General features: G+C 37.3%; 1 protein-coding gene across 1 annotated transcript; it reads left to right on the top strand.

The window, feature by feature from the left end:
• Window positions 1–405: 405 nt before the first annotated feature.
• Window positions 406–25238, top strand: stat5b (signal transducer and activator of transcription 5b). Its single transcript, XM_059530637.1, has 19 exons — window positions 406–556; window positions 3001–3136; window positions 3243–3399; window positions 8979–9068; window positions 9167–9341; window positions 11896–12026; window positions 12194–12345; window positions 14524–14679; window positions 14773–14952; window positions 16570–16657; window positions 17145–17267; window positions 17379–17471; window positions 19280–19486; window positions 19837–19931; window positions 20002–20144; window positions 20290–20445; window positions 21026–21083; window positions 24047–24151; window positions 24273–25238. The coding sequence occupies exons 2-19, from the start codon at window positions 3009–3011 to the stop codon at window positions 24394–24396; spliced, it is 2361 nt and encodes a 786-aa protein (XP_059386620.1). The 5' UTR covers window positions 406–556; window positions 3001–3008; the 3' UTR covers window positions 24397–25238.
• Window positions 25239–25994: the final 756 nt, after the last annotated feature.

Genomic DNA, 25994 nt, shown 5'->3' with positions numbered 1-25994 from the left:
TCTTGTCATACTATGTTAATAAAACAATACTGATCCTTTTCATTTCCTTTCTCATACTCATGATGATATGAAATAATCACATTTTCAATAATTATTTCATTCATAATTCATTCTTCTATCTGAAGACCTGATCCTCCCATTGTGGATAAAGAACCCAATTCAGTGGGTTGTTCGTCTGTTAGCCTAAAGATCAGCTTAATTTAGCAAAACAGTCATTTCAGGGACATGTCAAATTACATGCTAATGTTTTTTTTATTCTTCTGTGCATTATAATGAAGGCTTTGTAAAACTGCACTACGTTTTAGCTTTTTAAACAACTTGTTGCGCATGGGCTACTGAACGAATCACTCCCCGAGACGACTCGTTCTTTACGAGTCACATTAAAGATTCATTCAAAATGAACGACTCGTTCAAGAACGACCCATCACTACGACACTTGCTCATAGTTGCTGTGGTGATTTTGTACAGTTGAGCTCATGGATGGATAAACCCTGTCAAACGTGTAACATCTACAAATCATCATCAAATCATTCTGCTGCAGGTCTCCGTTAATGCTGTGAGCACATGTTTTATTACCTTTATTATTCAGCTTTTCTCATGCGATTGGTTTCAGCTGACTGTGCATTATGAAGTAACTTTAACGTTAACTAACGTAGCTTAGCAGATATTAAACTGCTCCACTGAGTGATAATAATCATGTATCCAGACACACATACAGGTTTGTTTATGACACGGGTAAACTGTCAGATGTAACGTTAAACGCTAAAGGTTTAAACACTTGTGTTTGTATGTTTTATCCTTTAGGTCAAGCTAATGCTAGCTGTAAGTGCTAACTGCTAATGCTAACTAAACATCTCACGAGCCATTATATTCATCTTCTGAAAATAAATCTGTAGTGTAGAGGTTTCATACCGTAAAATATTATCCCGGTGATTGTTTCATTTTAGCTTGCCTGTAACGTTAGTCTTACAGTTAACTCGCTTCTTGAGTTTAAAGCAACAAGTTTTTGTTGATGCTAATATTTGTGTATGCTAATGAAGTAACGTTATCTCAAAGTATGTCTCTAAAACAGCTAACCGCAAGCTACCTAAATTTTAGTTTATGGCGTAATACCATTTACTCTGGTGAAGTGATAGTATCATGATGAAATTATAGTACTAATTACCAAACAAGTACTACCGTACCGTATAATTGGCAGCATATACAATCAAAAATCTACATTTGTTTTTCAATTATTTATTTTTCATAATAAATAAATAAATATTGCAACTACATCCAAACTGCACCGTTACAGGATGTTCACTCAAACAACTCTTTCCAACATTGCTATGTGACTGGAAAGAGGTTGAAATAACAAGTAACTGAAAAAGTGTTGCTGTAAATCACAAAATGCATGTTACTTTCCACTGTTTATAAATGGGCATTTTTTTCTAACCTTTTTAAATTTGTGTGTCATCTTTCATGTCAAATTCTTACATTTTATCAGTTAATTCAGGTGTCACTACCAAAATCAAAGTAATGGATGCGACTGTAAAAGCGGTATTCGTAGTGACCCATGATAGATTAATTCTCTGTGTTTTCTAGCATGATCGCGTGTTCTCTGTGTGACGGTCGGTCTGTGTGAATTGAATGTTTTAAACTTTAAACGTGATTTTGAATTATGCTGCACTTTATGCATTCGCTCACTGTCATATTTATGTAATTTTCACTGTGTGCTGTATGTAAAATGAGTGTTACCTTGGCTTTATTTGAAAAATATGCACACAAACTTCCCAGAATACTGAGTGCCCTGTTTGTTACAGTGTAGGGCTGTCACAATATTAGATTTTTCATATCACGGTTATTGTGGCCATAAGAATTCACAACATTGATACATCTATAGAAACCTTAGGAGGAAAAGATATCAGTCAAATTATGTTTTACTTTGTTTTTTGAGTTTTTATTTTTCACTTAACAAACATAATTATACTTACAAACACAGGGCACACGAATCTGGCTTTCTACGTCTTCTTTGAAGCTCCTATGAAATAACAAGAGAGAAAATACTGTCAAGTTCAACAATATGATGAATAAATATTAATGATAAAACAATAAGAAGTAATTTGTTAACATTAATGTATTAACTAACACGAATGAACAATATAATAATAATAATAATAATAATAAACTTTATTTTATATAGCACATTTAAAAGTAGCATCTCAAAGCATCTTTACATAAATGAAATTAAAAGATACACATAACAGTGCAGACAGTAAAAAAAACTAATCAAACAAAAAACTAAAAAAAACTAAAAAGCCAATATAATAACAAACAAAATAATCACATGAATCACATAAAAGCTTTCCTTAAATAGTATGTTTTAAGGGACGATTTAAAAACATTAAGGGGTTCTGCATTCCTAATCTCAGAGGGCAGGGAATTCCACTTCTTAGGAGCCTAAGAGGAAAAAGCCCAATAACCCATAGTTGAACAATACATTTATTGCACAATTTATTAATCTTTGTTAATGTTAATAAAGAGTTATAGTGCATTAATGTTTACAAACACAACTTGTGATTTTAATGATGCATTAGTAAATGCTGAAAAGCATGTTATTTTACACATGTAATTTTTAATCCTATATATATATATTGTAATTTTTAATCCTATATATATATATATAGGATTAAAAATTACGTGTGTAAAATAACATATATAAAATAACATTTTTAGTTAGTATGCATGCATGAATCAAAATCCCCTAGTGAAAGCTTATCTTCACAATGGAGTGTTAGTTTACTGTGTACTTTGCTGTGTATACTGTTTAAGAAAATACATTTTTAAAGTTAAATGCATCAATATGGTTTGTCTTAATTTTTATTATTTGGATTTTTAGTCCAGTTTTGCTTTCATCAAATGCTGGAAACACAAGGTCATGCTGAGCTCATTTCATTGTGGGACACTGTTTTCAAACCATTCTTAAAGTTACAAGTGCACATCTTGGTCTGTTTTTTTTAGAGCCAGGTATGGCGCTGTGGATTCAGGCACAGCAGCTGCAGGGGGATGCCCTGCATCAGATGCAGTCTCTTTATGGGCAGCACTTCCCCATCGAGGTGCGCCACTACCTGGCGCAGTGGCTGGAGGCTCAGCCATGGTGAGCTTTTTTGCTCCACTAGCAGCTCAGACCTGTGTATGTAATAAAATGTTTACTATCATAGCAGGGCATGAAATGGACTGAAGAGTGTTTGTGTCATGTGCAGGGATGCCATCGACCTGGATAACCAGCAGGAAGAGTTTAAAGCAAAGCGTCTGCTGGAGGGTCTGATCAAGGAGCTGCAGAGGAAGGCAGAGCATCAGATGGGTGAAGATGGTTTCCTGCTGAAGATCAAACTGGGTCATTATGCTTCACAGCTGAAGGTACAAGAACTAGATGCATTTAGTTACGAGAGGTCAGATCTCTGTATTTCCTTCCCAGTGGAGGTTTCCATGTGGAATGCAGCAGTACTTTATAAAATAAATAAAAAAATGGTTGAATAGTCATCAATGAAAAGGATATTGATGACAAAGCAGTAGTGTCAAAAAAAATTCTCAGAAATATTTTAAAACATTTTATCAGTTGGGCCAAATTGAACATTAATATTTAGCTTTTTAATCAGACTATTAGCCTGATTTTTTTACAGTCTGTATTAGGGCTGGACGATATGGCCAAATTTTATATCACGATATATTTCTTAATTTCGGTCGATACGATATAATTTCGATATCGATATGAACAATATAAAAGCCTCAGAAAAACTGCCAATAACGCCCACAACGGATGTCTGTACCTACAATCTTCTGAGGTTAATTCATTTTAAATTAATTATAAAATTATAAATAATAAATTAAAATTAATTTGCCAAGTCTATGAAACCTCCTCCTATAAAACTACATAATATTTTAGAAATAAAAACGGTACAAATAAATGAACGTTCACCTTTTATTTGTATTTAACCTTTATACAAACAAGAAAAGTGAAATAAACATAAGACTCTTAGACTGATCTTATTAATATATTTATCTTTAAACAATAACAGGCTGATTATATTATTATTTACACAAAACTTATTGTAACAAAACTTGTTCTTATAAACCAAAGTGCTTCAGCCAGGATAAAAAAAAATATGAAAAGTGCTCAGCTGCAGAAAAAAAGAGAAAAAGAGTGAGCAACAAAAAAAACACATGTTGCTGGGGCAGGGACATTGTTGAGTGTTGATGACATCCTATGACAGGCTCTAGAGGTTTCTGGCAAGAAATACAAGCTGGTCTACATTATCTGGCTTCAGAGATGCCCTTTTACATGTGACAATGTTGCCACCTGTACTAAAAACCCTCTCAGAGGTGGAGCTTGTGGCCTGAATGCACAAGTAATTTTGTGCCAGTTGACTTACTCTAGGGAAGTTGTTTTGATAAACTTTCCACCAATCCAGAGGATTTGAGTCATTGTCAGCATGTGGAGACAGAAGGTAGTTGCCGAGCTCCCTCTCAACTGCCTGCTGTGCACTCAAGTTTTCTGTGTCAGTAGTAGTGGTGGGCCTGTTTGAAAAAAAGCTAGCCAGAGAACGCTTTGTTTTCTTGGGTGGTACAAAAGTGTCTCTCATGGCTTCTTCTCTGGACTCCTCTTCCCTGACCACAACAGATCTCTCTCCCTTCAGCATCTCCAACACAGCTCTCTCTTTGATGTATTCTCTCTTCTCCTCCTGAGTGTACTGAAGCTTGAATCTTGGGTCAACGAGGCATGCCATGTCAAGTAGATTATCCATGGCTGGGTCATCATATTTTTGGTTAAGGTATCCCATCACTGTTGTCTTTATGGTCCTGGTGAGCTCTGTGTCATCCTCTGCTTCCTTCAAGATGGAGGTGTTGAAGAGATGCATCACTGGTTTTAGAAATGATACACTGACATAGGATTCACCAGACAAGGCATCAGTGAATTCGAGGAGTGGGCTTAGAGCTGCATCTATAGACTCTAAAACATCCACATCTTGCCAGTTAGGAACCAACGGTCTGGTCTTCTTGTCCTTTGAGAGGACTTCTGTGATGGCCCTTTTCTGCTTCAGAACCCGCTTCACCATTTGTTGACGGGAGCCCCATCTTGTTGGTGTTTCACTGATGAGCTTGTGCTTTGGCAAGTGATAATCCTCCTGAGCAGCTGCAAGGTCCCGTTTCTTCTTCCAGGAGTAGGAGAAGGCAGCCACCACCTTTTTACAGACCCCAATTGCTCTGTCCACCCGCTTGTCACCCGCTTGAAAAAAAAGCAATATATACTTATAATTTGTATTTATATTTTAACTACAATTTGTCGTTTAATCATATTATTCTTACTGCAAAATTCTTATGCTTGCATAATTATTTTTTTTTTTACTTCACACTTGATTTGGCAAATTAACATATGTAACAATGTTCATATGTTCACATATGTAAACATATGTTCCAATGCCAGTAAAACACCTTTGAATTTAATTGAAATAATTGCTGTATGTATAATCCATACAAATATGTCTTGAATAAAGATTAAAGGAATAGCCTATAAAATCACTTAAATAGGGGGAATAAAATCACCTAATAAACTACAGGGTAAGTATTATAGTTACAACTAAGTACTAATTAAGAACAATGATTTAATATAAACAAAATCAATTAAAGCTGCTGCAGTCCGTAACGTGTGGCGCTCTGCATGCATCTTGTGGAAGAACATTGTAGCCGGAACTACTTCTCTCTGTTTATGTCTATGACGAATCACGCAGGTACTGGGCTACTCCGCAGCAGAGCCGAGCCGAAGTGGTTTAAAATAGTCCGAATATAAACACTTATTATAGTGTACCGTAGTGATTCAGGATAAGACAAAAACATGGTTTGGATATTGGATTCATGATGTACTGGCTCATTATATAATTTTTGACCAAAAAGGTTACATGCAGCTTTAACACAACACTACCATTTATATTGCTGTGTATAACTTACCAATAGCAGAGTTCAGTCGATGCCCGAAGCATTGTAATCTTGTCCATCTCTTCAACTCAGCGGCTTTGATGATATTGGTCCCGCTATCTGTGGTGATGCAGACCTGCCGGTCCTCGCAGAGTCCCCAGGAGGCGAGCGCATCTGCAAGTCCGGCTGCAATTGATTCGCCCGTGTGATCCTCAGGAAAGTAGACCGTCTGAAGGCATAAGCTGACAAGCTTCCAATCTTGATCAATAAAGTGGACTGTCAGGCTCAAGTATGGTTCTGAGGTTCGGCTAGACCAGGGGTTTTCAAACTGTGGGTCGCGACCCACTCGTGGGTCACGGAATGGAACAAGGTGGGTCGCACAAAGTCACTTGGCTGCAGCTAATTTTGCGTTTCAATGACACACAGACACTAACACAGTTCAGTCTAGGGCTGCACGAATGTGACGAGTGGGGCGGGGCCTAGTGCCATGGGAACAGAGCTAGGCCGGTGGAGTGATTGGGAAATGAGCAACACTCACCGGTCTCAAGAACCACGGAGGAGATCGGAAAGATACAAAAGAGGAGCGATGACAGTGAAGGACGAGAGAGGACCAGGCCTGGGTTTTATTTTGTGTTTGTTTTTTATTTGTGCACGGCAGTCATCCGAGAGGGGCTGTCGCGCTGTTTTGTGTTTATTTGGTTATTAAAACTTTGTTTGATTGTCCGCCGGTTCCCACCTCTTTCCACGAAGGAGTCATCGAGGCGGTGGGCTGGAGTGAGTTCGCCCCCCCCCCCCCCCCCGGCAACTCACTCCAGCCCACCACATCGAGCACCCTCGGCGGCAGACTCCTTCGCCCTGCTCGATGGCACTGCGGATTCACCCCAGCGGCGAAGGATCTTCGGCAGCGCGCCCCTCCTTCCTCCCTGGCTTCGGCACCAGTGTAAAACATTAAAATCTTCACAATCACAGGAAGAAGGAGGCGGGAACTGGGAACCCACTCATCACAACGATATAGCCCACCAACATTAATAATGAACTGCAATATCCTTAGTGTGATTTTCAAATTGCAATTAAGTCCGTGTGCGTTGCGTGTTTTGAAGGTCTCAGAGCAATGTCATTAAAAGGTTCAATCGGTCTTTTTTTACCTATTTCACAATTATTTTAATCTCCAAACTGTTTTAGATAGTTCTGCTTTGCTTCTTATGCTTTTCTAAAAAAGTGTTGGATTGTGCTCCGTTCTCGCCGACACACACGGAAGGATCATGAATGCAACAAAACACAGCAGCGCAGATCACACTTCACTGGAGTGAGCCTGCTTCACGTTTTTATGGACACTACATATTTTAACGCCAGTAAACAAAAATTAAAACTTGTAAATTTGTAGTGAAATTTTCAGTTGTACTCTAAAATAAAATGGTTATTTTTCTTAAATACTTAATTTCTGTCATAAAAATTTTAAGTAAGATTAGGTTTAAAGTAATTTCACTCGTTGTTTTTTTTTTTTTTTTAATATTTTGGTGGGTCGTGAAATATATTACACTTGTCTAGGTGGGTCGTGGAATGGAAAAGTTTGGGAACCACTGGGCTAGACCACAGGTCAGCTGTGGTCACGAAATATGACACTGACTTCAGTTGTTCCTCCACCCTTTCCCTAACTTCACCATAAAGTGCAGGGATAGCTGCGCTTGAAAAATATTTTTGCCCAGGGAGTTCGTATCTTGGGTCGATGATTGAAATCATTTTCCTGAAGCCCACGTTTTCCACCGTGGTAAACGGCATCATGTCCTTAGCCAAGAAGTTTGTTACAGCCTTTGTAATGTCTTGTAATGACGTTTAGACTGTTTGTCATAAGGCATGAATGCAGCGATCTGTGTTTGCTGCATGGGTTTCTCTTTTGACACAACTGGTGTTGGGGATGATGATGATGGTGGTGTTGTTTGAGCGACAGGTTGTTGGCTTAAACTTTTATGGTGCCTCATCTTCTGACTCTCAGAATGTTCTATCGGGTGGAACTGCTTCAGATGGTGGAACAGATTTGATGTGTTCCCGCTGCTAGTCGGCACTACTCTCCGGCACATTTTGCAGCTCGCTGAAACCTGAAGTTTATCAGATCTCAGATAGCCGAACCACGTCCATACCACTGAATTAGTCTTTCCTCTCTTATCAACCATTTCATCTGATTTCTCCTCACTTGTGGAAGCTCGTTCAGTCACATTTGTATTGCAGTCAGGGGCGCTCATTTTGTAGCTAAAATTTGCCGCGTTGGAGATCAGCCTACTACTGCTGTGCTGAGCACTGGTTGCGTGATTCTGTGGTGTACGTCATCACGAAAGTAGCCAATGGTGTTCTGCTCTTTCTGACGGCTGCGCGCCTAACGTCAGTCAGTGACAAATGCTGTTATGTATATTATTATTATAATATATATTATTATATCGAAATATCGAAAATGTGTTTAAAAATCATATCACCGTTATTGAAAAAAAAAATATCGCGATATATATTGATATTGAATTATTGTCCAGCCCTAGTCCGTATGTTCCTTTGTATAGCACAGAGGTGTTCAAAGTCCGGCAATTACGCCCTGTGGATGAATTTTGAATAGCCCACAGCTTTTCTTATAGAATATATCAGGTGGGCTGCCATACATTCACAAATCAAGCACTTTCACTTTGTTAACACAAGGTAAATTAGCAAGAATTTAGGCAAGGTGTAATACTAAAATGTGAGTGACAGCAATTTGGCAATTGATAAGCGCTGCCACTTTTGTTGAGAATTCTTGAGAAACGCACCAAAAGAGGAACAGCACTAATCATTTGAACCGCGCCACACAGACCATTATTAGCTCTGCCCAAAAAACTGTGCAGTACAAGGTAAAAAAAAATAAATAAATAAATAATATAGGTTCACACATTGCACACAGACTAAAGTGACGCATCATTCAGGTCTACTGCAAACTGTTTAATTGCAAAAGATTTGTACACCTGTTGAATTGAGCTCATATCAGTGATGATCCTATGCTTTTTTAGAGCTCATATGACCCTTGCCCTCTGGAGCTTGTGCGGTGTGTCAAACACATCCTGTACACTGAGGAGAGACTTGTAAAGGAAGCATCCAACGTGAGTCACACATGCAGCTTCTTTGGTTGTTGATTTACACTGAGGATGTCATAATTGAATTGTGAGCAAGTGATATCTTGTTTGTTTGTCACAATCAGGCCAGCAGTCCGGGGTCAGGCCCGGTAGATGGGACCCCTCAGAGATATCAGCAGATCAACCAGAAGTTTGAGGAGCTACGTGTTATGACCCAAGACACAGAGAATGACCTCCGCAAGCTACAGCACAGTCAAGAATACTTCATCATTCAGTACCAGGAGAGCTTGAGGATACAGGGTATGAACATATGTTGTCTTAATCCACACATCCAGTATCATTTACATATATCATATACAGTGAGTGCTTGATTCAGAAACTTTTCAGAGTAAATTTGAAATAAAATATGAAATACCTTTGTCTGTGAATATATACTGTATATGTAGTTACTCATTATGTAAAAGCTGCCTTAGTGCTACATTAAATGAATGATAAAATAACATTGACCTTGCAATTCAGTAAGTGAGTCATATGTTGATTCAGTAGGCTTTCTAGAGTTTGTTTCTTGTACAACGACATAACTTGTGCCTAACTACCATAGTATGATGGACGCAACTGTTTACCAAAACCGTAGTTACATGTTCAGGCAACCGTTGTTGTAGGACTGTCATTATTGATGAACATGCAGAGGTGTTGGAGTAAGAACGTCTGGTAATTAATTAATTCAAGATCGCAATTAATGTACAATCATTATAGTAAATTTTTTGCAGAAACAGAAAACCATAATTTTTTTTTTTAACCATTTACATGTAATATGTAATTGCTGTACATTTTACTCCTTCAGGCTATAGAGGTTCATTCAGCCAAGGCATCATAATTTCTACAAAATTATGCTGTAACAAACATGTCATCCACCAGACAACACTGCACTGCTGTGAATGTTCGTTGGCTTCTTAGTTTCACTAAGGCTAAATAATTGAACTATGTTAGTACTTACGACGACTTATGAGGTAGCTAATGAAGTTTTCGGGAAACACACAACTGACTGATTCTGTGAAAAAATTGTCAGACTGATTTTAACCGATAAATTCTGAGATTTTTATTTTTTAAAGGGGTCATATGATGCGATTTAAATTTTTTTTCTTTCTCTTTGGCGTGTTACAAGCTCTTGGTTCATAAAGAAGATCTGTGAGGTTGCAAAGACTAAAGTCTCAAATCCAAAGAGATACTCTTTATAAAAGTTAAAACTGCCATGCCCCCCCTAAAATGGCTTATGTCCGGCCGCACTGTTCTCAAGCCGTCCCACCTCTGCTCACTCAAGCCAGCCTCTGCTCACTCTAGGCCTCTGTTCACTCTAGGCCTCTGTTCACTCTAGGCCTCCGGCCTTCACTCACTGAAGGCAACAGTGTGTGATGCTGTTTCATTGAGAAAGCGAAAATACTTTAAATGATGTGTTTTTTTAACCTTAAACCGCATAAACATATTTCATTACACCAAATACACAAAATGTTCTTTTTAGCACCGTCATATGACCCCTTTTTACTTATTTAAAAAAATTACTCCTAAGAGTGACCATAACTGCTTTTTGAGGTTCACCCTTCTGAAAAGTTTAAAGGGATACTCTATGGAGCTATATTTGTGTCCTTATTACATGAGAGAAAATTAATGATCTGAGAGAGAAAAAAAAGTTTGAGAGAAAAAGTTATCACACTGTGTGTGAGTGCTATTTTTTAATGTTTAATCTTCAGTGATACTGAACTTGCTCAGCCAGCTGTGTGTCATCATCTTACCCAAACATTGGAGTGAAAGCAAAATCCTGACACGAGAGCAAAGAAAAGCGTTTCGAAAGAAACTTTTTTTTTTGTTGAGAAAATGTTTTCACACTGATAGCAAAAAGATATATATTTGAGAGATTTATTTTCTCAGAAATAATTTAAAAAATTTCAAATTAATATTTTTTTATGTTCTATGAGAAAATACTTTCAAAACTTTTTTTAGTCTCAAATATTATCATTTTTTTGCTATTGGTATGCATTTTTTTTTCTCACAAATAATCTTTTTTCTCTCATGAAATGCTTTTTTGCTATCAGTGTGATAACTTTTCCTCTCAAACTTTTTTTTTCTCTCAGATCATTAATTTTCTCGCATGTAATAAAGACACAAATCTAGCTCCATAATACTCCACCCCAAAATGAAAAGCTTCATTCATCTTCGGAACACAATTTAAGATATTTTGGATGAAAACCGGAATGCTTGTGACTGTCCCGTAGACTTCCAATTAAATTACACTGTCAAGGTCCAGAAAAGTATGAAAAGCATCGTCAGAATAGTCCATCTGCCATCAGTGGTTCAACCGTAACGTTATCCAAAATATCTTCAATTGGGTTCAGAAGACGAACAAAGCTTTTACAGGTTTGGAACAACATGGGGGGAAAGTGATTAATGACAAAATGTTCATTTTGGGGTGTAGTATCCCTTTAACTCCAACCCTGATATCGGAGTCTTCAGGGTTAAAGGTCTGTTGGAGATAAGCTCTGCTGGAAAATTGCTTCTCCCAAGAGCAAGATTGGACCCTCTAAATTACAGTAACCAAAACTGGACAAATAGGACAGTTTTGTCTGGTCTGATGTGCATAGAGAAGTCCATTATGTGAACAATACATCTTTCAAAACAGTCGAATCAAACCATGTCATGTTTTGAACATGTTCTGAAGTTGATTGAGTTCTGAAATAAATAGCAAAAACGTGAAAAACAAACAAAATAAAAATAAAGCTACCCAGGGAATGCTTCAGAGTAATGCGTTATTGAACTGTATTTTTACATGATTAATTGAAGCTTTCTCTTTGTCGGGTAGCTCAAGTGAGTAGTTTGGCCAGCCTTCCTCCAGCTGAGCGGGTTCAGAGAGAGTCAGGTCTGCAGAGCAGGAAGTCAACGCTAGAGGCCTGGCTCACACGAGAGGCCAACACCTTACAGAAATACAGACAGGTACACTGAATCCATATGATACGCATGTCTATTTATTTATTTATTTATTTATTTTTTATACAACCGTATAAAATCAGTAACAAATATTTTTTTTTGTTTTCAGAAGCAGCAGCAATATTTTCCATCATATCCATTGGTTGAATAAAATAATGTGTCTTTGAGTATAGGAACTGGCAGAAAAGCATCAGAGGACTCTAGCTCTGTTGAGGAAACAGCAAACCGTGATCGTAGATGATGAACTTATTCAGTGGAAGAGACGACAGCAGCTCGCAGGCAATGGAGGACCATCAGAGGGAGGACTGGACATACTGCAAGCCTGGTACTGATGCGCTGTACACACACACATTTACTACACCGTTACAGGGAAGGATTGCGTACCATAGACATTCTTTTCATAAGCTAATTATTATGACCTATCCTGACACAAACCCTGAGGCCTGTTTCACACCATACACAAAGGCAGCTTAAATGTTTTCTACCAACTGTTGACATATAGACACATTTGTTGTGTCAAGTGTAAATCAATATAAATTGCCATATTATTTTTTTTTGAATAAAAACAAAAACACAAAAATGCACCTGAATTGTCAAACTATAGCAGGTTATAACAGTCTCCCCTCAGTTATCACAACATGGATTAATATGTGCTTGTACTGTGTCTTTTGCGACGATGTCGAAAGCATCTTATGTTGTAATCTGTCTCTCTCGCTATATAAATATATACACACTAAGCAATAAAAAATATATAAAATATGTCCTCATTCAAATGTACCATCTGTTCCTGTTTCCATTGACACTGCAAACCATCCAGTTTCTTTTTTATATTTTTTTTTTATAATCTTTTAAAGATGTATTATATAAAATAGGATGCTGCGCTACACCTAAAATTAGCGCTTCCTTAATTTTTGAATTCCTGTACAGAGAGGTCACGCAGTGACGTATCAATCTTTTACTGGTCCCACGTCTTCACGTGATTTGAATTCGCAGGTCAGAGTTCACCTAACTTGAACTTTGAAATGCAGCGAAATTTGCGTTTCCAGTCTGACGCATTTGTATGCATATGAATGGAAGTCAGTGGAAGGAAAAATGCAGTGTGACCGTCCCTTTAGTCATCCTAGTTGTATATTACTTTCTTCTTTCAGACAAATCCAGTCAGAGTTATTTAAATAAATGTCCTGGCTCTTCCAAGCGTTATAAATGCAGTGAATGGTTGTTATTTTTCAATAGTCCAAAAGAAGTCCAAAAAAGTGCATTCATCCATCATTAAAAGTGCTCCACACAGCTCCGGGGGTTGAATAAAGGCCTCCTGAAAAGAATCAATGCATTTTGGTAAGAAAAATATCCATATTTAAAACTTTATAAACCATAATCTCTAGCTTCCACTAACCGTTACACCTGTTTCACACATAATCCATCTGCAGTGCGTATGCAGTCCGTGTGCGTTACGTATGTGGTGCTGAAGCATTACGGACTCATTGTACTTTCACACAGGACGCGTTTGCAGTCCGCTACTGATCCGCGGCTGTTTAAGCCACAAAACACAACATTTGTCCATTATTTTGATATCAAATCATGTAAAAAAAATAATAATAATAATAAAATAAAAAAATATCAAAAAGCTTTTTCAGCATTGTGATACTCTTTCATCACAGTACAGTAACAATCTTTCATAGACATATTTAAATTGAAATATAAACAACGTATTACTCATGCATTTGACTGCTAGGTTTTTATAATAAGTTGCTGAAACAAGCTGCAACACATTTAAACACAACATTAGCCTACTTGTTAGGCTATCACAAACATTTAAAATTAAAACTCACCACTGACAGAAACAGTCGACTCTCTTGCCTTTTGCATTTAAATCTTTATTACATGCAATTCAACGGGTCTTAAATAACTTTGTTTTTCTGCCTCTATAAAAGTGCATATATAATGTTGCCTTGTTTCACTAAAGTTGCTCTTTTTCTTGCTTTAAATCTAGCCAAAACCCATGTGTTGCGTGTGAAACACACGCAATAATAATTCAGCGCATGCAGCACAGCAAAAATAGACTCAGTACGTAAACGATCGCTGCACTCCTCCTTGAATGCACTGACGGACCACAACCGCTTGCATTATGAACGCTGGGATCCGTTAACATGGGTGCGTAAAAAAATATGCAACGCATAAGCACTACAGACGGATTATGTGTGAAACAGGCGTTATACGTGCATACACAAAGCGAGAACCAAGATTTTGTTTACAGGATCAAAGGAAAACCAATCTCCTCTTGGCTTATTTTGGAGCTGTGTACTTTTTATGATGGATGGATGCACTTTTATTAGGCTTCTTTTGGAGTATTGAAAAAAAAAACACCCATTCAGTGCCATTTATAAAGCTTGGAAGAGCCAGGACATTTTTTCATATAACAGTGTACGCCAACTTGCATACTTGTGCAACTTGCTTTAAACACATTGGTGGTAAAGTATTTTATGTTGTTGTTTTGTGAATGCAGGTGTGAGAAGTTGGCCGATATGATTTGGCAAAACAGACAACAGATTCGCAGAGTTGAACACCTGACACAGCAGCTGCCCATTCCCGGACCCATAGAAGAAATGCTTACTGAACTCAACGGTATTGTCACAGACATCATATCAGCACTCGTCACCAGGTGTGTACTCAGTCACTGCCACCATTGGTCACTTTCGTCTCTTTCAAAGAAGCAAGGTTTTCAGCAGTGTCTTTGCTTCTGGTCTCTTTGCAGCACATTCATAATTGAGAAACAGCCTCCTCAAGTGCTGAAGACTCAAACCAAATTTTCGGCAACAGTTCGCTTGCTGGTCGGAGGGAAACTCAATGTCCACATGAATCCTCCACAGGTTAAGGCCACCATCATCAGCGAACAGCAGGCCAAGGCCTTACTGAAGAACGAGAACACCCGCAAGTAAGGTTATAAAACACTAACTGCATTCAGACAGACCCTTACACTGTCCTACTAAAATAAGGAGACATTTTTCAGCAGCAACTAATTAAAACCAAACAACTGACATAATGGCCTCATATGGCTTTGACTAAAACTTAACGTGGAATAGATTTAGCATTAGATTTAGTTGCTTTATTGTGTAACATCAGGGACATTTGCCTCTAATAGAGTTTAGGTGGCTAGCAAGGTAAGTTATAGATTATTTTTTGCTAATCATGGGCTTTATGTACTACAAAAGTGGGTCTGCTTTTGGGCACTGCACAGTTAGTAGTGGGACCCATTAAATATAACTATACAAAACAATTAATCATAGTAATAATAGTATTATTGCACTGCAATAAATCAGGAAGCTTTTATTTTGGCAGGTTGCTGGCAATTATATGAATTGCCCATTTTAGCACTGCTGAGTGAAGCGTGTAAGTGAATGAAATTTCATAGTTTGTGTTCTGGCAGCGCTTAGCCTGGATTTTTGCTTTCAGATCGAATGGAAATCGTATTTAGTATAATAGTTAGTCAGTCTAAACGGTAATTGCGTATTAAAGGGATAGTTCACCCAAAAATTTAAATTTGATGTTTATCTGCTTACCTCCAGGGCATCCAAGATGTAGGTGACTTTGTTTCTTCAGTAGAACACAGAGACTTTTAACACAAACTGTTGCAGTCTGTCAGTCTTATAATTGATGTGAATGGGAATCACGGCTAAAACGTACAATAAAACAAACAAAAAAACATGAACAAAACCAAATTAAACCCTGTGGCACGTGACAATACATTCATGTATAAAGACAAAATTATCAGTCTGTGCAAGAAACTGAACAGTATTTATGTAGTTTTACCTCTGATTTACGCAATGTGCAAACTGTTTTATTTCTCCTAAGCGTGTTCTCAAGCAGGTGCGTGAGGCGTCGTCATCTTGCTTTATGGTGGAACGCAGACTTATTAGTGCATTACTGCCACCTATCTATCAAATGGTCCATTGACACTCCTAATTGAGATTGTAGATAGTGTCAATGGTGCTTTTGAGAGATAGTTGGCGGTAATGCATTTATAAGTCTGTGATCCGCCATAAAGCAAGAAGAAGAAGATGGGTAAGCAGATAAACATCAAATTTTCATTTTTGGGTGAACTATCCCTTTAACAGGTGCCAGCCATGTCAGTTTGCAAATGAGCGGTCACACATGCACACCGCTTATGTGAATCCCTGGTCATAGTAACTAACCTCCATAGCAGGTTTTGTTCTGATTGCAAACAGATATCGAACCAGTCAGCTGTGAGTGCAGTGACATGTCTGACTCTTCAAATCATTGCACACTTCACAGAGAATGGATTTAGAGATCGTTTTCATTTAAATTAGGGGCTAAAATGAAATGCTCATTCACATGACAACGGCACTTTGGGGGCCCAGGACTGTGATAGGTTCACACCATAAAATTACAGCTCTGTATGTCATTGTCATAGTTTTGAAATGTTTTTGTTTTATGGATGTCACCAGCAAGACCTGTAGAGAAACACTATTTTATTTCTGTTTGAATGACAGTAAAAAGTGACATGACTGTTTGTCCTCTCTTTTCACTGAAGTGACAGCAGTGGAGAGATTCTAAACAACAACTGTGTGATGGAGTACCACCAAACCACTGGCACCCTGAGTGCACACTTCAGGACCATGGTAAGCTGTCCTTAAAGGCTACACATTACACATTGTTTGTGTTCACATGCACCACAAAAAGCTGAGGAACCTGTTATACACAGTTTACTACATGCCTTCTGTAGTCTGATTAATAGCTCATACTTTTTAGCAAGTAAAAGGCCTTTTAGTATAATTCTACAAATGTCCCCCTTTTAGGCTGTGGTACACATCTTTTTACTGTTTACCTGTTTTTTTTTTTTTTTTTAAATAAAGTAAACATAAGATTAACTTTATACTGTTAGTAATATTACATGACTAACTACATGAAACATAAGCATGATAAAAAAATTCATGAACAAATTTAGTGATCCTCCAGAAATTTGTTAATAAGGTCTAAAAGATTATAAACATACATTTTTTTGCCTGCTGTTATTTGATTCAGTGGATGTTTTGGGATTTGATTAATCAAAACTGTTGTTTAAAGGATATTTTAACGATGAATGACTTATTTCCCTCTTGTTTACAGTCTCTGAAGCGTATTAAGCGGTCAGACCGCCGCGGGGCAGAGTCAGTGACTGAAGAGAAGTTTACAGTTCTGTTTGAGTCTCAGTTCAGTGTGGGAGGCAATGAACTTGTGTTTCATGTGAAGGTAAAACTAAAACACAAATTCTGTCAGTTATTCTTTATTTGTTGTATTTTATTATGCGCCTTTGTGTCATTTTTATAAATTTGTCCCTTCTTGTTTCTCTCTCTTTTGCAGACATTATCCCTACCTGTTGTTGTCATCGTTCATGGGAGTCAAGATAATAACGCTACAGCAACAGTACTGTGGGATAATGCTTTCTCTGAGACGGTTAGTGGACGCATCATTTACATGTTCTCGGCATATTTTAACAAAATGTACTATTAGCAGCTGATAGATAATTAACCTTTTTTTTTTTTTTTTTTTTTTTTTGTAAAAAGATCATTTCACCCATTAAAGGGATAGTTCACCCAAAAATCATAATTATGTTATTAATAACTTACCCTCATGTCGTTTCAAACCAGTAAGACCTCCATTTATCTTCGGAACACAGTTTAAGATATTTTAGATTTAGTCTGAGAGCTCTCAGTCCCTCCATTGAAACTGTGTGTACGGTGTACTGTCCATGTCCAGAAAGGTAAGAAAAACATCATCAAAGTAGTCCATGTGACATCGGAGGGTCGGTTAGAATATTTTGAAGCATCTAAAATACATTTTGGTCCTAAAATAGCAAAAACTACAACTTTATTCAGCATTGTCTTCTTTTCCGTGTCTGTTGTGAGAGAGAGTTCAAAACAAAGCAGTTTGTGATATCCGGTTCGCGAACGAATCACTCGATGTAACCAGATCTTTTTGAACCAGTTCACCAAATCGAACTGAATCATTTTAAATGGTTTGCGTCTCCAATAAGCATTAATCCACAAATGACTTAAGCTGTTAACTTTTTTAATGTGGCTAACACTCCCTCTGAGTTAAAACAAACCAATATCCCGGAGTAATTCATTTACTCAAACAGTACACTGACTGAACTGCTGTGAAGAGACAACTGAAGATAAACACCGAGCCGAGCCAGATAATGACTCGGTCACGAGTTTATTTTCATTTATTTATATATAATTTTTTTTTTTTTGGGCGCAACACAAATAGTCTGTTTGTGTTGTCTACTAATCTGTCAGATATAATCCATTTACACTTCTGAACAGGTTATCTTCATGTATATTTTAAACTGTTGTTGCTCGACTGGGATTTGAGTACACACCACTCTCTTAACAGGGTCTAGAATGTTTAAATTCGTTTAGGGCTGGGCGATATGGCAAAACATTAAAAAATCTACATTTTTTTTCAGAATGTTTGACCGATTCTCGATTTTTACGATTTTTAACTAGTCAACTTAAAAATGATTCAGGTAACTTAAAAAAAAAAAAAAATTAACCCTCCAGTTAAACTAATCTCGTTAACGTTAAATATCTATGCAAAAATGATGCACAAACTTCAACTACATCTTCTACAAACTTGTCTTATACATATTATATGTTCAGAAATAAAACAAGGAAAATCTCAAAAGTCAAGGTTTTCCACAGTTTTTTTCATTGTGATCATGGAAGCGTTTGACTGTTGTGCTTATGTCTCTTGCAGAGTCTCATGCATGAAACGGCATTCTAAAACCTAAAACATAAACATAATGAGTTTGTTAAAAGAAGTTCAACTCCCATCTTCCTGCTTCCCGCGTCACATCTTTGTCAACACAAAACCTCATTCTATGTGAATGGCACCTAGTGATATATTCTACTTTTGGTCCTTCACAGAGCGCATTACATTTGATCGGTACATCACGTGTGCAGACGTGTGCGGTTGGATCATTCTTTTCTTTTTGCTGTTAACATAGGCATAATTTCAAAGTGTCTAATTCTGATGTTTAGTAATATTTCTATTCAATATCTTGATTCTTCAATTTATAAAAAATTTTATTGTGGCAAAACATATTCGAATTAATCGATTAAATCAGAAAAATCACCCAGCCCTAAGTTTAAGCAACCGAAATGTAAAATGGCATGAAAACATTTTGTGCTTGCAGTGTACTACAGCATTCACAGCAGTACACACTTGTGCTCATTTGGTTCTTTGTGATTTCTCTTTAGGGTCGAGTGCCATTCGTGGTGCCTGAAAAAGTTCTGTGGCCACAGCTGTGCGAGGCTTTGAACATGAAATATAAATCAGAGGTTCAGAGCGACAGAGGCCTGTCAGAAGACAATCTGGTGTTTCTCGCTCAGAAAGCCTTCAGCATATCCAACAACAACCCTGAGGACTACTGCAACATGACCATAACCTGGTCTCAGTTCAATAGGGTAAACATCACTTATAGCCAAACTGTACATCAGCGCTCTTATCACCTAAAAATGTCGTTCTTTGAGTTAAAATCAGACTGTGCACTTTAACTGTGCGCTTTAAATGACTCTAAATGAGCATGTTGCTACACATATATGAAGCAGAGTTTAATTTTAAAAAAAAATTGTATTTTAGAGGCATGCATTACATTTGAGACATGTAATATGTTAGTGCAGGCCTTCAGAGCCATTATTTAGTTTTTCCCCACAGAACATCCAGTGATGTAACAGAAGAAAAGCAAACAAACTTTTGAAATTAATGCAATATATCCAGTCTCAGGATCCAGACTTGGGTGTTTTTGTTTTGACAGGAAAGTTTGCCAGGCAGGAACTTCACATTCTGGCAGTGGTTTGATGGGGTCATTGAGCTCATGAAGAAACACCTGAAGTCTCACTGGAATGATGGGTAAAGACTGATTCAGCACACCTCGGACACTAATAAGAGAACAATTGGTAAATTGTATGTTTATCTGCAGAGCGATTCTGGGTTTCCTGAACAAGCAGCAAGCTCAGGACATGTTGATGTCCAAACCAAATGGTACGTTCCTTCTGCGCTTCAGTGACTCTGAGATTGGAGGCATCACCATAGCGTGGGTCGCAGAAAACCCGAACAAAGCAGGTAGGAGCACAGTAAATGGTTAGTGAAGACAATACTAATGTCTTTGGTAGCAATGCATTCCAGCTAAACGTGGGTCCAAGCTAAACAGAAATGCTTGACTATACTCAGCAGCCATCATTCTGAGTATGTGCGTTTCATTATGCAGGAGAACGCATGGTGTGGAACCTGATGCCCTTCACTACTAAAGATTTCTCTATCCGCTCTCTGGCCGACCGGATCAGTGATCTGAATCATCTGCTCTTCCTCTATCCTAATCAGCCGAAAGAGGAAGTCTTCTCCCGTTACTGCACACCTCCAAACTGTATGCCCGTTTCTCTTGCTGACAGAAATTATTGTATGTTTCATTGTTAGCATAGTTACAGTTAGTTAGCATAAACTTCAAGGATGCAAACTTGTCACCTTTCAGCAGCAAAAGTTTTTAGAATTCAATGTAGGTAATTTGTGTAACTTGTGTAGACAACCAATCACAGACATGCCTGCTTAGCGTGTAAAATCAGTGGTCAATCAGAGGTTTTTAACTTAGTCAGAATCCACTCAATAATGCTCACCATCAGCGCAAGCTCACCTTCTGGGTTCTGCTAGCTCTGTTTCCTTTTAATTCAACCACACAGTATAAACATGATGTGCAGTTAATGAGACATTAATTGTTCAATGTAGGCAACGAAATGAAATTTTTTTGGAGAGTGTAGAACATAGTGAGTTAACTTTAGGGATTGACAACTTCAGTGATTATAAAGGGATAATAAAGAGAGTCAGAATCTACCTCTCAAAACATGTTCAGCACAAACTTAATGACGGAGTTCGATATATACATGCTTTGGTTCTTGTGAATTTAAATTAAAAAGTTTCTATTAACATCAACATCATTTTGTTTTTTTCAGCAAAAGCAGTGGGGGATGGATATGTCAAACCAGAGATCAAGCAGGTGGTGAAGGTTGAGTGAGTGTTTTTCTCTTCTCTCAAGTTTTTAATATACAAAAAGTCAAAAACTCATCTGATTGATTATAATCAATAATTCCTGGATATTAGAGAAATTGGTTTCTACGTTCCAATATATACAGATGTATTCAAAGGCATAGTTCACCCCCCAAAAATTGCTGTTAATTTACTCTCAGGTCAACCAAGATGTAAGTGAATTTTTTTAAACAGTAAAGAAGGTTTTTAAATGAAACTGTGGTCCTTGGTGATTCATACAATGCAAGTCAGTGGCTACTGTTTTTGAGAACTAAAAAAAAGCATATCAACTTCAAGGAACATAAAAATTAATACCCATGGCTCCTGACAATATTTTGGGATCTTATGAAGTGAAATGATTAGTCTGTGCAAGAAACGGGACATTATTTATAACATTAATACCTGTAATCTTTATTTTACTGTTTTACTGACTGTTTACTTGTCTTCAATAATTGTTTGAGGCTAATTACTTGTATTAGAAATATATATATATATATATATATATATATATATATATATATATATATATATATATATATATATATATATATACACACACACAAGATATATATATATATACACACACACACATTTGTTATTTGTTACATTTTTATTATTTACATCAAGCTTTTGAATGGTATAGTGTATATTGTTATTGAAACTTCATAACGTTTCACTTGATTATACACTTAGTCAGGAATTATAGTTCGTAAACTAGTAAAATGTATACACGTTATGTGAAAACTAGTACAAGTATATACATAAAGACTTACTCATGTTTATGATCTCTGCTGAATAAAGTGCTTCATTCTTTTTTTCTGAGGAAATCCAAAATGCAAATCTTCAGGTAACCCTCATCACATCTTCTTGGGGTGTCTGTCTTATTCCTCTCACCGCGAAGCAAACAGTAAAATAAGCAGCGAGACTGTTCAAGTTTTTTTATTTTACTTGGATTTCCTCAAGCCGCGAGCTTCAAGTGAAACATTAGAACCTGAATAGCATGTTCAGCTTGGGGTCGTGGTTGCATTAGATATAATGAAGGGAGACGTGAAAAACGGACATCGCGTTGTTTTCATATGGATTTCTTTATGACAGAAAATTAGTTTTCGGTAGTACCGAAACTTGTTTAGTTTAAAAGTAGTCATGCCAAGCTTTCTATAGATATATCTCTCATGTCTCTTCGTTGAGTATTTACTGAGTTACAGTTCATTTTAATGACGCGTTTTTAAATGAAGATCAGCGCAGACCAAGGCTGCAGACAGCACACCTTGTTTGTTATCTTTATTTTATAAATGCACAAAGTTTTGTTGTTATGTCTGTATACAAATAAAAGTAGACCCTTTACAGATTCGATTGATGTATTGCTCTTATCTGTACGATCAAAACTGAAAGTTATCAGGAGAAAATGCCTCATAACACGTATACGTGTGAATCGACTCCAAAGGGTTAAATGCACATGAAACTGTGGAATTTGAACACTTACAGGTGCTGGACATATAATTAGAATATCATCAAATTCAAAAATGTATTTCTCTAATTCCATTCAAAAAGTGAAACTTGTATATTATATTAATTTATTACTCACAGACTGATATATTTCAATATTTCTTTTAATTTTGATGATTATAACTGACAGCTAAGGAAAATCTCAAATTCAGTATCTCAGAAAATTAGAATATTACTTAAGACCAATACAAAGAACAGATTTTTTATAATCTTGGCCAACTGAAAAGTATGAACATGAAAAGTATGAGCATGTACAGCACTCAATACTTGAGGCTCCTTTTGCCTTAATTACTGCAGCAATGTGGTGCGGCATGGAGTCAATCAGTCTGTGGCACTGCTCGGGTGTTATGAGAGCCCAGGTTGCTCTGATAGTGGCCTTCAGCTCTTCTGCATTCTTGGGTCTGGCATATCGCATCTTCCTCTTCACAATACCCCATCTCCATGCATATGCATCTCCATAAAGTTGGTCAGCAGCAGGTAGCATGAAGTGCTCTAAAACTTCCTGGTATACGGCTGCATTGACCATGGAACTCAGAAAACACAGTGGACCAACACCAGAAGATGACACGGCACCCCAAACCATCACTGACTGTGGAAACTTTACACTGGACCTCAAGCAACGTGGATTATGTGACTCTCCTCTCTTCCTCCAGACTCTGGGACCCTGATTTCCAAAGGAAATGCAAAATTTACTTTCATCAGAGAACATAACTTTGGACCACTCAGCAGCAGTCCAGTCCTTTTTGTCTTTAGACGCTTCTGAGGCTGTCTGTTGTTCAAGAGTGGCATGACACAAGTAATGCGACAGCTGAAACCCATGTCTTGCATACGTCTGTGCGTAGTGGTTCTTGAAGCACTGACTCCAGCTGCAGTCCACTCTTTGTGAATCTCCCCCACATTTTTTATTGGGTTTTGTTTCACAATCCTCTCCAGGGTGCGGTTTTTCCCTGTGCTTGGACACAGAGCTCTGTGAACAGCCAGCCTCTTCTGCAATGACCTTTTGTGTCTTTCTATCCTTGTGCAAGGTGTCAATGGTCGTCTTTTGGACAACTGTCAAGTCAGCAGTCTTCCCCATGATTGTGTAGCCTATAGAACTAGACTGAGAGACCATTTAAAGGCCTTTGCAGGTGTTTTGAGTTAATTAGCTGATTAGAGTGTGGCACCAGGTGTCTTCAATATTGAACCTTTTGACAGTATTATACTGAATTAACATTTGAAATATATCAGTCTGTGTGTAATGAATGAATATAATATACAAGTTTAAATTTTTGAATGGAATTAATGAAATAATTATATGACCAGCACATGTATTTCACACAGTTATAATGTGTATTTGAATGCAATACCAGAAGCATTACACATTTCACAGTTAATTGCAAAAAATTACTCAAGACAACAGATGTTAATACAAATGACCTGTATGCATTTTCTTTCTTTCTCAGGTTTTCTTCACCCAATCCTGAACCCTCTCCTGGAAATTCTTTCATGGAGCATGCAGCATCACCCACTGTCAATCAACACCATAACTTCACAATCTATCCATCAATGTAAGTTCTGAGGAACATCTAGTTTATGGTTATTTTTTCCCCCATTGCTATCACTGTTGATCTCTGCAATAACGAACCCAGTGCATGACTGGTGTATGTGTATGTGTGTGTGCATCTGAAGGAATGACTCCATGTTAGACACTGAAGGTGAATTTGATCTGGATGAGACCATGGACATGGCCCGACAGGTGGAGGAGTTCCTGCGACAGCCCATGGAAACCCAGTGGAGTGGACAACAGTCATGACCTTTAAGCTTGTGATCTCTAATGTGAACTACACAAAAACTCAATGGTTCCATTCCATATTTTTATCTTAACAAATGTGAAATGTTGTTTATCAAAACTGATCAGTGGATGTGTATCTGCCTTTGCATTTTATATATAGTTTAATGTGTAATTTTTTATCATTAACCATTGAAGAACAAACAATGGTCTGTAGTGTGCAATGATGCTCTTCTGTTTGGCTGAATATGAGTAGCTAATTTACAAGACAGTGTGGGTTTGCCACTTTCAATACCCTTTATCTTGATTGTTATACTAGTCTTATAAAAATCTACTTTATCAAATCTTTTTCTAGTCACACAGTTGGCTAAGACATTGAGCTGACAGTATTCAGTCTTCTCAATTTGTTCATCTCCTGTAAGGATGCACTATCCCAATTTGTTTCTGCAGTTTTCTCCTCCTTTGGAGGTTCACTCTGTCGAAAAAACGCATTCCGGGGGGTCCCGCTCAGTTGAAATAGCGTTTCAAGGGTGGTGAGCAAGAGATGGATTTAACCTGCAGATTAAAAAACAGCCCAACGCAACAGTGTAAAAGGTTGCATTGTCTAATTTCTGCAACTAGTGGCACTACACAGAATTGCAAAAAATGCTGAATGTATTTAACAGGTTTTCAATCACCCTGTCCTGCATTGTCTACCAAACAGGTAATCCTGGCTGGGCTGATAACTGTAGTTACAGCATCCCATAGCATTGAAAATTGATGAAATTTGTCATGTCACCTCAGAATATCCATGTGTTCTTAAGCATCCACACTTTAAGCTATTAGCCTCTGAAGTTTAATAGGCGATTTTAAGTTTGGTATTGGGAATGTTGCATGGAAGCATTTCCTTTATCAAACGGTTGCTGAGTTACAAGGTTTTTTTTGTTTGTTTTTTTTAGTTACGTTGTCCTTTATGGGTGGAATTTGACAAAATGTATCTTCAGAACAAACTGAAGAATCAATTATTTCGATAACCTATATATATATATAAATTATTATGTTTAATTTGATTTCAACAGCAGTGTCTAGATTTACCGTATTTAATGTATGACCTAACAATAGTTTGTTGATCATAGACAGCATCTTCTCTGATAAACAGGCGATCATGTTATGGTGGTTGGGTCTGTATGTTTGTTAACTTGAAAGGTGTCAATCAGTTTAATAATTTATCGGTGTCTGAACTGTCTAGCATCTTGGCAACTTTTGATAATCTGACTCCCTCCCACCCCAGATACCTAATTTTCCCTGAGCCATTCTTCCTGTGCCTTACACATCTGAGGTTTGTCCAATAGTTACACCAAAGTCTAGTAAATTTTTGGTAATTTTTAAATCCTCTCAGATTATATATATTGATCTGAAATTGTGACACTGCTGTCTTTTTTCCCAGTAAATGTCTCTATAGAGTAATCAGTGTATTTGAGAGCCAAAATTGCACAAGATATCAGTTGTTGTTTGTGAAGTTTTTTATTTTTTTATTTTTATACCTCATTGGTAAATTAGTCTTTTAAACATTTTAAGTCTTCTTGCCTGAATAGCAAATGACAATGTTAATAAAAAATGTCTTTAAAGGGCCAGTACCTTTT

The sequence above is a fragment of the Carassius carassius genome, chromosome 39, assembly GCF_963082965.1.
Source record: "Carassius carassius chromosome 39, fCarCar2.1, whole genome shotgun sequence".
Lineage (NCBI taxonomy): Eukaryota > Metazoa > Chordata > Actinopteri > Cypriniformes > Cyprinidae > Carassius > Carassius carassius.
The sequence above is the reverse complement of the archived record's forward strand: the minus strand, read 5'-3'. Positions and strand labels throughout refer to the sequence as shown.

Bases quoted from the DNA above. Each gene is read 5' to 3' on its own strand.
- stat5b (XM_059530637.1), top strand. From the start codon at position 3,009: ATGGCGCTGTGGATTCAGGCACAGCAGCTGCAGGGGGATGCCCTGCAT. The intron at 9,069-9,166 runs GTGAGTCACACA...TGTCACAATCAG, and splicing joins TTGTAAAGGAAGCATCCAAC to GCCAGCAGTCCGGGGTCAGG. The intron at 12,346-14,523 runs GTACTGATGCGC...TTGTGAATGCAG, and splicing joins CTGGACATACTGCAAGCCTG to GTGTGAGAAGTTGGCCGATA.